Below are 14602 nucleotides of genomic sequence, written 5' to 3'. Positions count from 1 at the left end.
CCGCCCCTGCCGTATGACCCCGCCTTTCCACACTTTGCTCCTGCCCAACTCTGGCCTCCACCATCTCCTGCCTGAACTATTGCAGTTCCCAGCTGCTCTCCAGCCTCCCCCTCCTCCTCCCACGAGCCTGCTTTTATTCTTGCTGAAACTCGGCTCTGCGCAGACACTTCTGGGCTCTTCCTGCAGAGAACATGAAGTCTGAACTCTGGGTAGCATTCCAGGCCTGCCACCAGCCCCGCCAACCCACCTTCCTGCTGTCTTTCCAAGCAGCCTCTTAATTTCTTTATGTTTCTATGAATGAATTTATTCCCTGTCTTGCTTCATACACAGGATGGAGGCAGCTCCTGACCAAGACACAGCCTGCCAAGAGAGTGCTCAGGTCTGAGGCCAGCACCAAAACCAAGCCCCAGTAGGTCTCTCATTTGGACCTGGTCTCTGAGTCCTCGGAAGCCCCGCAGGACTTTCTCTGCACCCTCGAGTGGGTTCTCACCTCCGGCCATATAGAAAGACTATTAATATGGCCAGGACTTGTCCCTTCAAGACTGAGGGGTCACTGAAGTCTGCATGCAGGAGGTATACTTCTCTCCAACCCAATCCCACGTCAAGGGATGCAGGGCCACTGTGGGTGACCACGCAAGTTGTGTCCTGCACAACTGCAGGAAGTGCCATTCTCGAGTTGGGACAGTCATAACATGCATAACAGTGCAGGGAGCAGCCGTGAAAGGCTTGGGACACGAAGGAAATCCTGTGTAGCATACAACGGTCGTCACTAGAGGGCGCCAGATGGGAATCCCAGGGCTTTTAAGGACCTCATTTTTCTCATTAGCAAGATGAGTATTTTCCAGGAATTAGGAATAATATATGTAAATTGCCTGGTATGCGGTGGTTACAGCAATGTGTGCGAGGAAGAAAGGAGATCATAGCCCTCACGCTGTCCCCTTCCAAAGGAGAACTGGAAGGGGGGGTTGGAGCCCAAGCTCAGTTGCATGGGGCTTATGTTACCAAACTTACAGGGTCACAGTGAGGTGTCAGGACCATTCCACAGCAGGTAATTAAGAGCTGAGTTATTAGCCCAGACTGCCTGGATTTGAGTCCTATTGGTGACATTTCTTAACTGGATGACCCTGGAACACTACTTAACCCCTCTGTACTTCCCATGCCTCATCTGCAAAATGAGGGCAATACCTGTAGGTGAGTTATTTATGTCAACTACTTAGCACAGCACCAGTTTGTGTGTGTGTGTGTGTGTGTTTAGCACAGCACCAGTTTGCATGTGTGTGTTTAGCACAGCACCAGTTTGCATGTGTATGTGTGTGTGTGTTTAGCACAGCACCAGTTTGCATGTGTATGTGTGTGTGTTTAGCACAGCACCAGTTTGCATGTGTATGTGTGTGTATGTGTGTTTAGCACAGCACCAGCTTTGTCCGTTTCCCCTTCTCCTGTGCCAGGCCAGGCTGGGGCCCAGGAAAGGACTGATGCTGGGTCACTGTGAGGGTGAAAAGGGAAGGCATGAGGCAAGCCCAAGGGACCAAGGGTCAAAACCAAAAGAGCAGTTGGGAAGCCACCGAAGATATATGCAAGGCCAGAAACGGGCACCCAAGGAGACAGGAGCTGGGGTGACAGGGCCCAGGGGTGCAATGCACCTGGCAGAAAAGTGAGAGGGTCACCAGGATGCAGGAAGGGTCTACTCAGGGCGCACTGTGCAGCCTGACCCTTCCCCAGGCCCCACTGCTGGGCCCCTCAGGAACCTTGGGTCAGCGGAGCCAGCCAGTGAGGGAGAGAACGCAGGCGTGGAACGAATTTATTCGTGAGAACACTCAGGGTCTGTCAGGGAGACAATCTACTGGTTACAAGCTCCAGAAGCTCTTGTCAGAACAGCCGTGAGGAGCAGGGCACCCTCAGGCAGGGGGCCGGTGGGGCTGGAAGCTGCTGGGGACAAAGAGCTGGGGACAGAAGAGCGGACACAGGCAGTTCTTCCCTGCCCGCCTGCCCGCCCCAGTCCGGATCCCGCACCTCCTCTAGGGTTAAAGTGCAGTGGGAGGGGGGAGGCCGCTGGGATCAGGCAGCTAGAGCCACAGTGAACACTGTCCACAAGAGCCCTCGGCCCTGAGGCTCAGCCAGAGTCCATCTCACCCAGGTCCCTCCGTGGAATCTGAGTAAGGGAGACCCCTCCCCACCATCAGGTATTTAGAAAGAGTTCCCCCATCAGGGTGAGGTTGTCTCATCAGCTTTCTGAGGGGCCTAGAACTTAGGGGGCAGTGGGAGGCACAAAGATCTCAGAGAAAAGGAGGGATACTCTTCTGCGGATGGGCTGGGGGTCACTCCCACCCCCTGGCCTGGGAAGACGCCTCTCTGCCTCCTTCCATCCCCTGGAAAGCCAAGGAAGCCAGAGGCCCAAAGAGCCTGCCGCGGCTCCAGGGCCATGAGCCAGCAGGGTCCTGCCCAGGCCTGACTCCCAACCATGGGGGAGAGCCACTTCAGTGCAAGGGGAGAAGCTGCCCTGGGCACGGGAGTGGGTGGGAGGCCTCTGGGAAAGCCTGTGAGGCTGGAGCTCCCCGCCTCTGCCCGTGGCCTTCCCAGCCCAGACCCAGCCCCTCCTTCAGGGCCACTGCGGCAAGATACCCACCCTCAGTTCAGGGCCCAGCTCCACCTTGTACCCAGGGGCCCTGCCCCACCGGAGGCTACATGGGCCTTAGCCTGGCTCCCGCCATCTGCATGGCCTCACCCCCACCTCAGCAGCTTAGCCAATGCTCTCCCCCTCCCAAGGGCACATCTCTAGGAGGCAGAAAGGAAGAGAACCCCCCTCCGAAGAAGCATCCTCCCCCCACTCTTGAATATATTAAATTGTGCAGCTTGGCTCCAACCCCTCCCTTCAGATCTCCATGGCAACCGGGAAGCATTCCAAGTCCAAGTCTGAATCCAAGTCCATCCAGTGCCAAAGGGGGGCTTCAGCCTCTCCCCACACACTTCTCCCAGCATGCCACGGGGGACAAGCGGGGAGGAAGAGTCGCGGGCCTCAGTCCTCAGCCCCCTCCTCCTCAGTGTGGGGGGCCCCCGGGGGTTCCTCAGGCTCAGGGGTCTGCCCACCAGGGTGGAGGTGAGGATGGGGGTGGGGATGGGTGCCGGGCTGGGAGCCCGGGCCGTCCTCGCCCTGCACGTAGACACTCAGCCCCTCGTGACTCGGCTCCTTGCCACACGCCTGGCAGCTGCAGTGCAGGATCTTCTCCACCAGCTTGTCCACCCTGGGCACCTCCTCGTGGCCGGGGCACTCCAGCGTGACCTAGGGAGAGCAGCAGAGAGGTTTCTAAGGGCCCGAGGCGGGCAGGGCGGCCTCAAGGGTCACACATCCTCATGGGCCCAAGAATCCTAGAGACTTGGAATCCTGAGCCCACCGGTGAGACCCCAGTTAGCTCTGCGGGCCCATCCAAGAGAGAAGGGGAGAGTCCCTGCAGAGGCCACCTGACTTGTATCCCCACACCCAGCCCTACCGCCTTCCAATCCATCCCCTCCCATCAGCTAGAGGGCCCCCCTGCGGGACAAAATCCAATATGGCCTGCCCCTGACTGAATTCCCCTCAGTGTCCCCCCGCCCCCCTCCCGGCACTTGGAGAAAAATCCTGGCTTCTTACTAAGGCCACCCAGGCCCTTCAGGCGGCCCCTGGCGAACTCTCCACTCCTGACTTTGCGCCACTCCCACCAACTGTGCTGACTGATCTGCATGAGACTTTGCACATGCTGTTCCCTCTGCCTGGGAGGTCCTCACCAGCCCATCCCTACCACCTGTCCCAAACATTGCCGTTACTGTCTACTCAACCTCTGGGTCTGAGCTCAGACCTCGCTTCCTCAAAGAGCTCCCTTAGCCCAGAACCACCAGCCTAGCTGAGGTTTGCCCTAGCTCAGTGGTCAGCAAACTGCGGTTCGTGAGCCACATGCGGCTCTTTGGCCCCTGGAGTGTGGCTCTTCCACAAAATACCACGTGCGGGCACACACGTACAGTGCGATTGAAACTTCGTGGACCATATGCAGAAGTCGGTTTTCGGCTGTCAAAAGAAATGTCAATCGTTGTACTGTTGATATTTGGCTCTGTTGACTAATGAGTTTGCCGACCACTGCCTATAGGAACCCTTTTAACATCTTGTTCCCCTAGTTACCTTCCCCTCCCTTCCTCCCTCCCTCCCTTTTCCTTCCCTCCTTCAACTCCATGCCAGTTTGGGGGACTCAAGGATAGTCCCTCGCCCTAGCCGGTTTGGCTCACTGAATAGAGCGTTGGCCTGCGGACTGAAGGGTCCCAGGTTCAATTCTGGCCAAGGGCACATGCCAGGGTTGCGGCTCGATCCCCAGTGGGGGGCGTGCAGGAGGCAGCCGATTCATGATTCTCTCTTTTCATTGATGTTTCTCTCTCTCTCTCCCTCTCCCTTCCTCTCTGAAATAAAGAAATATATATTTTTTAAAAAAAAAAAAAAGAAAAGGATAGTCCCTCGAGGAATTCAGAGTCTAGTGTGGGAAACAGACTTGTCAAAATCACCGAATGCAGATGAAAAACTGAGGGTGTGACAGATGCTCAAAGCAGAGGCACGCGGTGCTCAGGGGATCGGGACAGGGGCCCTGGGAAAATGATGCTTGAGCTAAGAGCGGAAGGACGAACAGACGTTAACTAGGCGAGGAGGAGAAAGGTGTTCCAACAAAGAGCATGTGCAAAAGGCCCTGTGATGGCGACCACCCAAGCAGGTGTTGGAGCCTGACAGGAGGTGAGCTGGTGTCAACTGTCAAGCCAGTGAAGAAGGTGAGAGAAGGTGAAGGTAGAAAGACAGGCGAGCCACCACGCCGGGCTTTGTGGGGCATGGCAGGCTGGGCAGGGGCGGGCAGCGGTACTCACAATCTCCCACATGGACTGGGCTGGCATGCAGGAGTCGCAGTGCACCAGGGACTCTGTAGACTGCGGGAAGGTGTTGGGAACACTGTAGCTGAAGCACTGTCCCAGGCACGCTCTGTGGGAGGAGAGGTCACCGTGCCCTTGTCACTGCGGCAGAGGCAGGGATGGGCAGCCCTGTCCTCCTCCTCCCTCCTGGGCCCCTGTCCTCCTCCCCTCCACCCATGCCCCTGCACCCCACCTGTTCTGGATGGACTTGGCCTCACAGCCGCTGTGGCCCACGATCTGGGTGATGTTCTTGGCCTCGCACCAGGCACTCTTGTCCGGAAACAGTGCCAGCTTGTTGATGGGCGGGGGGGCGGCCAGCAGCATGGCGGGGAGGACAGCCCCCACCAGAACCCGAAGCATCATGCCCGTGGCCTTCAGGGCCCTAGAACTGAGCACAAACTGCGGTGAGGCCAGCCAGGCTGAGGACGCTCGGAAGTGGGGGGCAGGGGTGTTGTAAGCATGAGCTCTGACTGCCTGGGTTCAAATCCTAACTCTCCCACTTATGAGCCAACCACACCTTGGACATGTTTTTCCATATGAACCTCGAAATTGGGGCTGGTAACAGTGTGTACACCAATGGGTGTCGTGAAGATTAAATGAGGCATTACATGAAAAGCCCTCAGCAGATAACACACACGCCATGTCAGTCATTTTTATAACCTACTAGGTAGCTTTGAACACACTGCTTTTCCCTCTGTGCCTTAGCTTCTTCGTCTAAAAAGGGATGGTGATGCTGTGCATGGCGAAGGATTGCTGCTGAGACACAGTGGGAACTAAGTTTCAAGCACGTGTTGAGCGTTGAGCCATCATTAGCTCCCTCCTCACTCTGATGTTGTGGGTCCTCTGGGCAAACACAGAAAACTGCCCACACAGCGCATGCCCTCCAGGGCTGGCCATCCAGCCTGTCTCCTGGGCATGCTGCCACAGTGGTCAGTATTCTGATGTCCGGAAAGCTAACCTCCACCTTCATGTCACTGTGAACTCTTGGGCCACTTTGCTGGCTGAACCTCAGGTTAAAAAAAATTAACCCCGGACTAGACTTTATTTATTTTTAGGATAACCCACCAAAGCCTTGAGCCCTGAGTCTACACACATATACATCATTACCCCCAGCTCCATCCAAACCTGGGACAGGCAGGAGACAATCCAAGCCAAGCACTTGACCCCCTCTGTAAATCCAAAGGAGCAAGGTACTAGAACAATACTAGAACTTGCCAGCAGATGGCGCTGCAGGGCAGTGTGTGTCCCAAGGATCCGGACCGAGGGGACTCTCCCAATGTTCCCCAAGCTCATCTTCTGTAGGTTCCCCCACACACACCTCGAAAACTGAGGAGGAGGAAGGTTTGGTGGAGATTCAGAAAGGAGGGCAATTCCCACAAGGAGGTTCATTGGGGAAAGGGCGCTGGACGGTCAGGAGTCCATACATGCTGTGTGACCCTGGACACTCGGGCGGCAGCGTCCCCACCTATAAGATGAGTGAGGTGCCCTAGACCACCGGTTCCCAAGCCTGGTAGATGCTCAGAATTGCCCGGGGACTTGTGGAGTGGACGTTCTAGGGCGGGTGGGAGTCTGCAATTCTAACAAGCTCCAAGTTGGTTCTGCTATGCAGCCAGTGTGGGAACCAGGCCACCAGCTCAGTCAATCAGCGGTGCTTCCACCAGGGACAGTCCCCCGCGGGGCCTGGGTGGGGCTGAAACAGGAGCAGGAGTCAGGTACTGTCCACCGGTCCCACAGACGCCCAGCACTAAAGTCGGGCTGGCTCGGAGCTGGACATCCCATTCAGAACAACCGTCAGCCCACTTTCTGAATGAAGTGGCAGGTACTTTATACAGAGTCCAGGGAGGAGGGTCATGCTGGGGGAAGGTCTGCCTGCTGCTCGCAGTGAAAACCTAAGTGGACTGGCTGAGCTGGGCTTACACACAGGGCCCAGCCAGCCGGCAGGGCTGTGACCTCCTCCATCCAGCAAGTCCCCTCAGCTCCGGGGGGTGAAGCGGGGAGAGCAGTAGGAGGTGAGCCCTGACAGTCTGCCCCCATCCCAGATGAGTCTGTTACGGCCCAGGCTCTCACCCACACATTTCCGGTCTCGCTCACAAGATCGACAGCAAAGTCCCTGTTTTTAGTATAACCACATCCTAACAAAATAGAATGGACTTCTTCCTAACAGGCAGCCTAGCTAATTTTTCAACAGGCTTGGCATCCAGGCTTCCTCACTCCTAATGGTGCTCGCCCGTCCCCAGGGAATCAGCCTGAGTCAGGGTCTGGCCATGGCTGACCAGAAGTGGTTTAATGATGTTTAATGTTTAATTTTTTGTTGGTTTATCCTTTTTGCTTTTCCCCAGGCTGGACCGGCCCCTAGAGACCTCCGAGAAATCCAGGGCCTTCTGTCCTGTACCTGACCCCATCATGATTTCTCAGGAAGGTCAGGGCAGGTGTGGCCGGGGAAGAAGGGGAAGAAGCAACGGGGACAGGGAGTGATTTCCATTTCCTTAGGATCTGGAATGGAGATTGGGGTTTTAATGAAATCCTGGAGATGCGCTCTCGGGTCTGAGTAGGAGTTGGAATGAGGGGAGGGTATAGACCAGGATGAGGCTAAAGGTGAGTAGAGATCAGGGCTGAGGCTAAATAACAAGGTTCACTAGGAGGTAACAGTGAGTCTTTTAGGGAAGTCGCTGGCCCAGAGGATGGGGACTGGTTATTAGGGTCACACAATGGCAGGAGCTGAAGAGAAATGAGATAAACGGAGGGGAAGGCCACCTCCCTGACCTTCCTCCGTTTCTTGTACACAGCTGAGAGTTAATCCTAAGGGTCAGCTGTGACCACAGAAGGGCAGTTGCCCACCCTCTCCCCTGCCCTGGGCAGGAGGAAGTGCCTGGGCCACACTCAGCTTCCCAGGCCAGCAGCCCTGAGCGCCAGCTGACACCTGGGCCCCCACAAGCAAGGCCCTTGGGCTCTCCTCTGTGAGTCCCAGCCCTCCGGCCTAGGAGCTGTGTGACATCCAGAAACAAAGCTCACCTCTCTGCACCCACTGACCTCAACCCTAGAATGGGGAGCAGAGCACCTTCCTTGGAGAACAACTGGGATGATGCAGGGAAAGCACCCAGTACCAGCAGGCACCCAGTCCTCTTCCCCTGGGGGATCATGGGAAAGGCTGGGCAGGCATCAGAGCCAAAGCTCGGTGCTGGAATAGGAGGTGGGGAGGGCGCCAGGCCACTCACTCCCAGACGTGTTGGTCCTCAGGACACCCCCACCCTCCTCCTGCCCTCACACCCACCACCAAGAACTCCCACTGCCCCCCCTTCACACTGACTGGGGTGGGCTCTTTGCTGGCAGGTTTAATTTTTTGTTGGTTCATGATTTTTTCTTTTTTCAAGCAGCAACTCAGCTACTTTTTTTATATAGACCTTCCTCCCCACCCTGAAGGTCACACAGCAAGTCAAGGGGCCCTCAGAATACCAGGTGGGAAGGGGGATCCCCACTGGTCCCAAGGCCCCCCAGCAAGTCAGGCCGAACAATGCCCATCCCCTGAGCCATGCAGTCCACACCCATTTACTGAGCAACTTCTAGGAGGCGGGGGTGTGGGCAGGGGAGCTGGGGTCCCAGACCCTGGGCCCACTCGGAGCTCGAAGCCTGGAGAGGGAGGGGAGGGAGGTGGGTTAAGAGGAAGTGTCTAAAGTAGGGCAGTCAGAGAGGGCTGTGGGGCAGGAAGTAGAGATTCTTTTTCATTTACTTTGTTAATCCTCACCTGAGGATATTTTTTCCATTGCTTTTCAGAGAGAGTAGAAGGGAGGGAGGGGGAGAGAGAGAGAAACATCGATGTGATGTGAGAGAGACATCCAGACACACATCTACTGGGGGTGGGGGGGGGCAGGGAATGTACTGGGGGAGCAGGGGAGGGGGAGGTCAATGGGGGGAAAAGAATACATATGTAATACTTTCAACAATAAAGAATTAAAAAAAAAAATCCAACAGACACACATCGACTGACGAGGTGGGAAGAGGAGGATCGAACTCAAAATCCAGGTACTTGTCCTTGACTGGAATCAAACCCTTCAGTGAGCAGGCGGATGCTCTAACCACTGAGCACACTGACCAGGGCAGGAGTAGAGATTCCTAATTCTGGATTTAACACAGAATCCCAATCAGTTATCAATGGTGAGGACAGGAAGGGAGCTCCTGGCTGAGGGCACTGCCTGAGCAAAGGCCAGGAGAGGGGATCTGTCGTTAGCCCACACGGGACACTGTTCCAGGTGCTTTCCCATAAATTCATGTATCAGTCCTTACAACAACCCTCTGCGGTAGAGACCCTTGTTTTCCTCACTTTATAGATGAAGAAACTGAGTCACAGAGAGGTTAAGAGGTTTGCTCCAGATTTACTAGAAAGTAAGTAGTAAACAACTGAGATCTATTTACAACTACCCTCTGTGCCTCAGTCATGAGGACTGAATGAATGAATACATGTACTTAGAACACTGCCTGTCCACAGTTAGAACCCGCAGGTCGTACATAGATCTGAGGTTGAACCTGACAGCAGCAGGGAACCACCAGCCACCTTGGCACATGCAGAGGGTCACAGAAGAGGAAGCAGGAAACGGAGAAGCCGCCGGGAATCTGGGGAACAGTCTGGAGTGGGCCCGAGGCCTGGGGCTCCCTGCCCTGCCCTGGCCCAGCCGCTGTGTCTCTCATCCCTGGTGGGCCTGAGTCTCCCTCTCTGGTGCTTGGCCACCGCCTGGCTGGGAATCTTGGAAGCCCCTTCAAACGGGGTTCAAACCCCACTCCTGACTCCCCACGGCCGACCCTGCTCCTGGGAGCCTCGGGGATGGCACGGCCCTTCCTCAGAGTTGAGAGGCTTCAGCGAGGGCACCAAACCCAGGGGGTGGCCTTTCACCCTCTCACTGTCCACTCCCAAATCCAAGCCCTTCAGACCCTAGGCCTCCTGCCAACACCCCACACATTCTGAGCTGCCAACAACACAGAAAAGAAGTTCCCCAGGGGGACACTGCTGATCCACTGCAGCACTGTGCAAACGGAGGCACAGACCAACAAAGTGGCCACCATGCCTGCCACACGGGAAGAGCTCAGAGAATAAACAGGAGACCTGCTCGCACAGCTCCCGCGGGAAGGGCTGAGGGTGGGGCTCAGCAAGAACACAGGCCTCGGGTAGGACTGTGGGGTCCTCTAGGTGCCCGCATCGCCCAGAACCTTGCCTCTTCCCGGAGAGGCCTGTCCCAGCCCCGGACTTTCTGACTCCACAGGGCTGGGGCGCCGCCCAGGCATCTGCATGGGCCCCCACGTGATTCTGAGGCCTACCCCACGGCCTGGATCCCAGAGCCTGGAAACAGGAGGGGGCAAATTTCCAGGGAGACCTGGACCCGCCACCCACTGTGAAGCTCTTTGTGGAGCAGAGTCCATTTGTATAACAAGCGAACAATCGCTCCCCATTTCCTTTTGGGGTAAATCTAAATATTCAGGGTCACTTAGGGCCAAGCACACCAGGATTTTCTGGATAGAAAGTATCCACTCACCCCAAGCCAGCCTGTCTGTCTCTGTCTCTGTCTCTCCTGCCCTCCACCCCCCTCCTCCCCCGGCCACAGCAGGGTCTGGGTCTCCTCCATTCTCCACGGCGGACTGTGACAGACTCGAGTTCCATCCTAGCTCAGCCACTTTATCCTCTCTCTGCAGTGATTTCCTCATCTGCCAAGGTGGGCAGTTGTGCATGGAAACCTCTGGAAGGCCCTGTCCTGGGATCAGTCCTCAGTAAATGTCACTGTTAGTGCCAGTTCGGCGTCTCCCTGGGCTACTCATCCTCCCTGAACTCTGCCCGCGCCCGCCCCTCTGCCTCCCACAGGATCTCTCCTCCCCACTCCCTCCCCCAGGTTCTGAAAATATGCAAATCCGGGGTTGCACCTGCCACAGTGATGAGGGGAAGCCTCCAGGGTAAACTCAAGCCAATGACAGGATGGCCAGGAAAAGGTTTTATAAACTGTCGAGTCCTGTCCCCCTCACACACTCGCTTGCTGGGGGGCGGGGGGGGGGGAGGTGGAGCTGAGAGGAAGATCCCACTCAGACTCTGATTCTTGGGCCATGGACTGAAGGGACAGGGTCCAGGAGAGACCAGCCCCCTCTAGAATCCAACTTGGAGAAAACAGGGCTGGGCCTGGCTGCCAGGCTGTGCTGGCTGCTGGGTGCAGAGGGTGTGGCGTTTGTGGCCCTGGGCTCGGGGATCAGCAAGGGCGCGGCAATCACTGCAGGTCTTGGACCGAGTGCAGGGACTTCCTTGAAGGGTGCAACTGCAAAGGTCACTCTGGGAGGGGCCAGGCAGCGTCAGACCCAGCCCTGGGCGGCTCAGCGGGCTTTCCCAGGCCCCCTCAGGGGTCCAGGGCAACTTCAGGCCCAAGCTCATCTCCTGGCTCCCTGTGTGCCTGGAGGCAGGATCATCTACTGGTTACAGCCCAGGCCACTTGTTTCACCTCCCTCAGCCTCACGTCTGTAAAACAGGGAGCGTCCACTTCAGCAGCTTCCCTCACAGGGAATCGCCCCGAGCACTGTTAAAGCCACTGTGATTCCTCGACCCCAGTCTCACCGCAGGGTGGCTTCCTCCTCCGTCAGCGCGCTGGCAGAGCACGAACCAACTGTCCAGGAGGCTGGCACACAGGGCCCAGCCCAGGCCCAAAAGGCCTGCCCGTCTCTGCCAGGCAGCTCCACCCTCCTGGCTACAAACCCCCACCCCAGGCCAGGGCCCTCCTGCCCGAAGACCCTCCAAGCCGGAAGACCCAAAGCTGTCTCCAAAACAAATCTATGCTAATGAGCGGCTGCAGGACCGGCCTACACATCTGCTCAGCAGAAGTCCCCCTGCAGACCTCGCCAGCATCCCCGCCGGCTCCCCAGCCTCCGACCCTTGGGGTTGGGGGTTGGGGGAAGGGGCTAAACTCAGTCTGAGATTTCACTTTAAAAGAATGAGGATATATCTGTAGCCAAGGCAGAGCACCTACACACCCCCCACCCCATCCACTTCACAGGCCCAGGAGAAAGCTTGAAAAGGTGGGGGGAAAAGAGGGGCTCGCGGAGCAAATGCTCCAGCCTCACCTTTTCTTTGGTCTCCAACTAAAGGCAAATCACACCCCAGCAGCCCCAGCATCTGGGGAAGTTTCGGGAGGCTGGCGGTTTGACAGTAACAAAGGATGAGGGGCCTGTTGACAAATTGCTTCCTCACCCCCATCTCCTGAGGGCCCAGACTTTGGCCTCAGGCCCTGACCTCTGTTTTCCGAGGGGTGGGGGGTCCCTCACTTACAGGCTGGTGTCCTCCAGCTGGGCGAGGGCCTCAGAAAGCCTGAAAATGTGCGCTTCTCCCCTGGTGCCCGCCAACCCCCTGGCCGCGCCAAGGCAGCAGCTGCCCCTTTACGGCTGCTTGTGAAAGATCAGCCCCGCCCCGCCCAGGGAGCAGGCGGGCAGGTGGCCGGCAGCGGGCCCTGTTGTCCAGGCCGCCTCGCGGGGGTGGAACTCCTAAGAAAACTGAGCCCCCGGAAAGGCTGGCTCCCCCGGCCCCGGACTCGATTCCAGGGGGATGACCCCGGCCAGGCCCTAGGGGCAGGCGGAAGGTAGGGGGAGGGTTTCGTTTCTTTTACAGGGTCTAGGGAACTATTGCGACGACTCCGACACTGGGCGATTGTCTGAATGTGAGGGTGAGGGATCAGGGAGACACAGACACACCAGAGACCCCCGCTGCGGGGCGGGATGCAGAGACAGAGAAACATACAGGCAGCGACGCAAACCCAGGGAAACTCAAAACGGAGAAACAGAAAGAAAGGGACAGAACCAGGGGGAGGGAGAGGGAGGCAGATAGGGAGACAGAGAGACAAAAGGGAGGCAGAATCGCACCGGTGCGGAGAGGCTCGCGGCGCGGTGAGGCCCGGGGGCAGCCTGGGGGATGCGGGAGCCCGGCGGCCCAGCTCTCGGCGCTGCCCGACCCGCCCTCGACCCGCCGGGCTCTCGCTCCGCCACGCATCGCCCTCCCGTTCTCTCCCGACTCTAGAAACTCCTACCAAGAAATGGAAACGCCGGGCGAGTCCGGGGAAGGACTCAGGGCGCAGCGGTGTCCCTCGGCCACCCCGTGCCGCGCCCACGTCCCCAGCCCCGGCGTCCGGAGGGGCTCGGCGGCGGCGCCTCGGCCCCGTGCCCTGGGCCGGGTACGAAGCTCGCAGCCGGGGGCGCGGCACTGCCCCTGCGGCCGAAGCCTCTGGAATCCGGGCGCCCGCGTGCCGGCCGGGACAGGACTTACTGCGCGCGCGGCGGCGGCGAGGAGCGCGGCGCGCCTGTCGGTTCCTGCGGAGCTGGATGCGGACCGTGGGGGTGGCAGGCCCGGCGGCCCCGGAGGCTCGGGGAGGCGGCCGGCAGGGCTGGCGGCGGCCCCGCGAGGCTCGGCTGGGCTGCGCGGCGCGCCGTCTGCGGCCCCGGGCGGGCGCGCGGTGCGGGGGAGCGGCGAGCGAGAGGCTCCGACGTCAGGGGTGTCTCCGCTCCAAATAGGGAGCGAGGGCGGGGGCAGCGGAGGGAGGGACGCGAAGCAGAAAGAGCGGGCGGTGCGCTCGGCCGCTCCCTCCGGGCGCGCAGGAGGGGGTGCCTTGGCGGCCGGGGGCCGGGCCCCTTCTCCCCGCCGCCTGGGAGCCTCGGGCCGGCCCTCGGTGCGGAGCGATGGCGCGGCAGAGCTGCCGGTGCCGCCCTGGCCGGCGCCCCAGGGACACGGCGGAGAGCCCCGCGCCCGGCTTGTTCTGAAGCTCCCGCCGCCGGGTTTCTCTGCGCTTGGCTGTCTCCCCGCCTAACTTTCACGAGAGGGTGGCCATCAGCCCATGCCAGGCCTCGGGGTGACAAACACGGAGGTGTTCCTTTATGTGGGAACACCAGTCTCGCTCCGAAGGTGTGCCGCTCCAGTCCACCAGTCCCGACATCAGGAGACTGCCCTCGCTCCGAAGTCCTGCGGGCGCCCAGCCTATTGACACTGTTCGTACCCGAGTACCCTAGTGTCACGCACCTCCGCCCAGCCTCCGCTCAACTGGGCACTTGGCTTAGCGTCCAGAGAACCCCAGGAAGGACTATTAGGAAAGAGCGCCAGGAAATGGACTCATTTCTCTGGCTCCTGGGACAGCAGAGCCTGGGCCCGGCCCAGTGTCCAGCCTCACCTGGGGTGGGGGCACCCAACTAATTCATCTGCAGTTGGGCACTTGTGTGGATTGCAGTCATGCCCTCTCTGTTCTGTGTGCCCAGTGGAGTGAGAAATTAGCTTTGCTCCTAAAAAAAGTAGCCACCCAGGACACAACCCTGGGACTAGGAGGTTTGTTTTCTGTCCTAGTTGTCCTGTGCAGCCTGGCTGGAAGCTCCCTGAAGTCTGGAGGTTGACTCTGGCCTGTCTGCCCTCCCCGTGCCTCCTAGCACTTGCTTATGCTGTTCCCTCTGCCAGGGGGTCCCTACCCCTCATCTCCTGGTAAAGGCATTCTTTTTTAAAATATATATATATATTTATTGATTACAGAGAGGAAGGAAGAAGGAGAGATAGAAACATCAATGATGAGAATCATTGATCGGCCGCCTCCTGCGAGCCCCCCACTGGGGATTGAGCCCACAACCTGGGCATGTGCCTTTGATCAGAATCGAACCCGGGACCTTTCAGTTCGCAGGCTGACACGCTATCCACAGA

General features: G+C 58.3%; 1 protein-coding gene across 3 annotated transcripts; it reads right to left on the bottom strand.

The window, feature by feature from the left end:
• Nucleotides 1-1785: 1785 nt before the first annotated feature.
• On the bottom strand, nucleotides 1786-13651 carry NBL1 (NBL1, DAN family BMP antagonist). 3 transcript variants are annotated; one of them, XM_080657117.1, is made up of 4 exons: nucleotides 13193-13651; nucleotides 5111-5305; nucleotides 4876-4987; nucleotides 1786-3280 (listed from the first exon to the last, which is right to left on the bottom strand). In XM_080657117.1, the coding sequence occupies exons 2-4, from the start codon at nucleotides 5278-5280 to the stop codon at nucleotides 3017-3019; spliced, it is 546 nt and encodes a 181-aa protein (XP_080513243.1). In that variant the 5' UTR covers nucleotides 5281-5305; nucleotides 13193-13651; the 3' UTR covers nucleotides 1786-3016. The 3 variants fall into 3 exon arrangements, with proteins under 3 accessions (XP_080513243.1, XP_080513245.1, XP_080513244.1); XM_080657119.1 differs by lacking the exon at nucleotides 13193-13651 and adding an exon at nucleotides 12957-13092; XM_080657118.1 differs by lacking the exon at nucleotides 13193-13651 and adding an exon at nucleotides 12206-12326.
• Nucleotides 13652-14602: the final 951 nt, after the last annotated feature.

This window comes from Plecotus auritus (assembly GCF_963455305.1).
Source record: "Plecotus auritus genome assembly, chromosome: 2".
Taxonomy (NCBI): Eukaryota; Metazoa; Chordata; class Mammalia; order Chiroptera; family Vespertilionidae; genus Plecotus; species Plecotus auritus.
Note: the sequence above shows the minus strand (reverse complement) of the source record. Positions and strands in the feature narration are given on the sequence as shown.

Bases quoted from the DNA above. Each gene is read 5' to 3' on its own strand.
- NBL1 (XM_080657117.1), bottom strand. From the start codon at position 5,280: ATGATGCTTCGGGTTCTGGTGGGGGCTGTCCTCCCCGCCATGCTGCTG. The intron at 4,988-5,110 runs GTGGGGTGCAGG...CTCCTCCCACAG, and splicing joins GCCAAGTCCATCCAGAACAG to AGCGTGCCTGGGACAGTGCT. The intron at 3,281-4,875 runs GTGAGTACCGCT...TGCTCTCCCTAG, and splicing joins CCCAGTCCATGTGGGAGATT to GTCACGCTGGAGTGCCCCGG.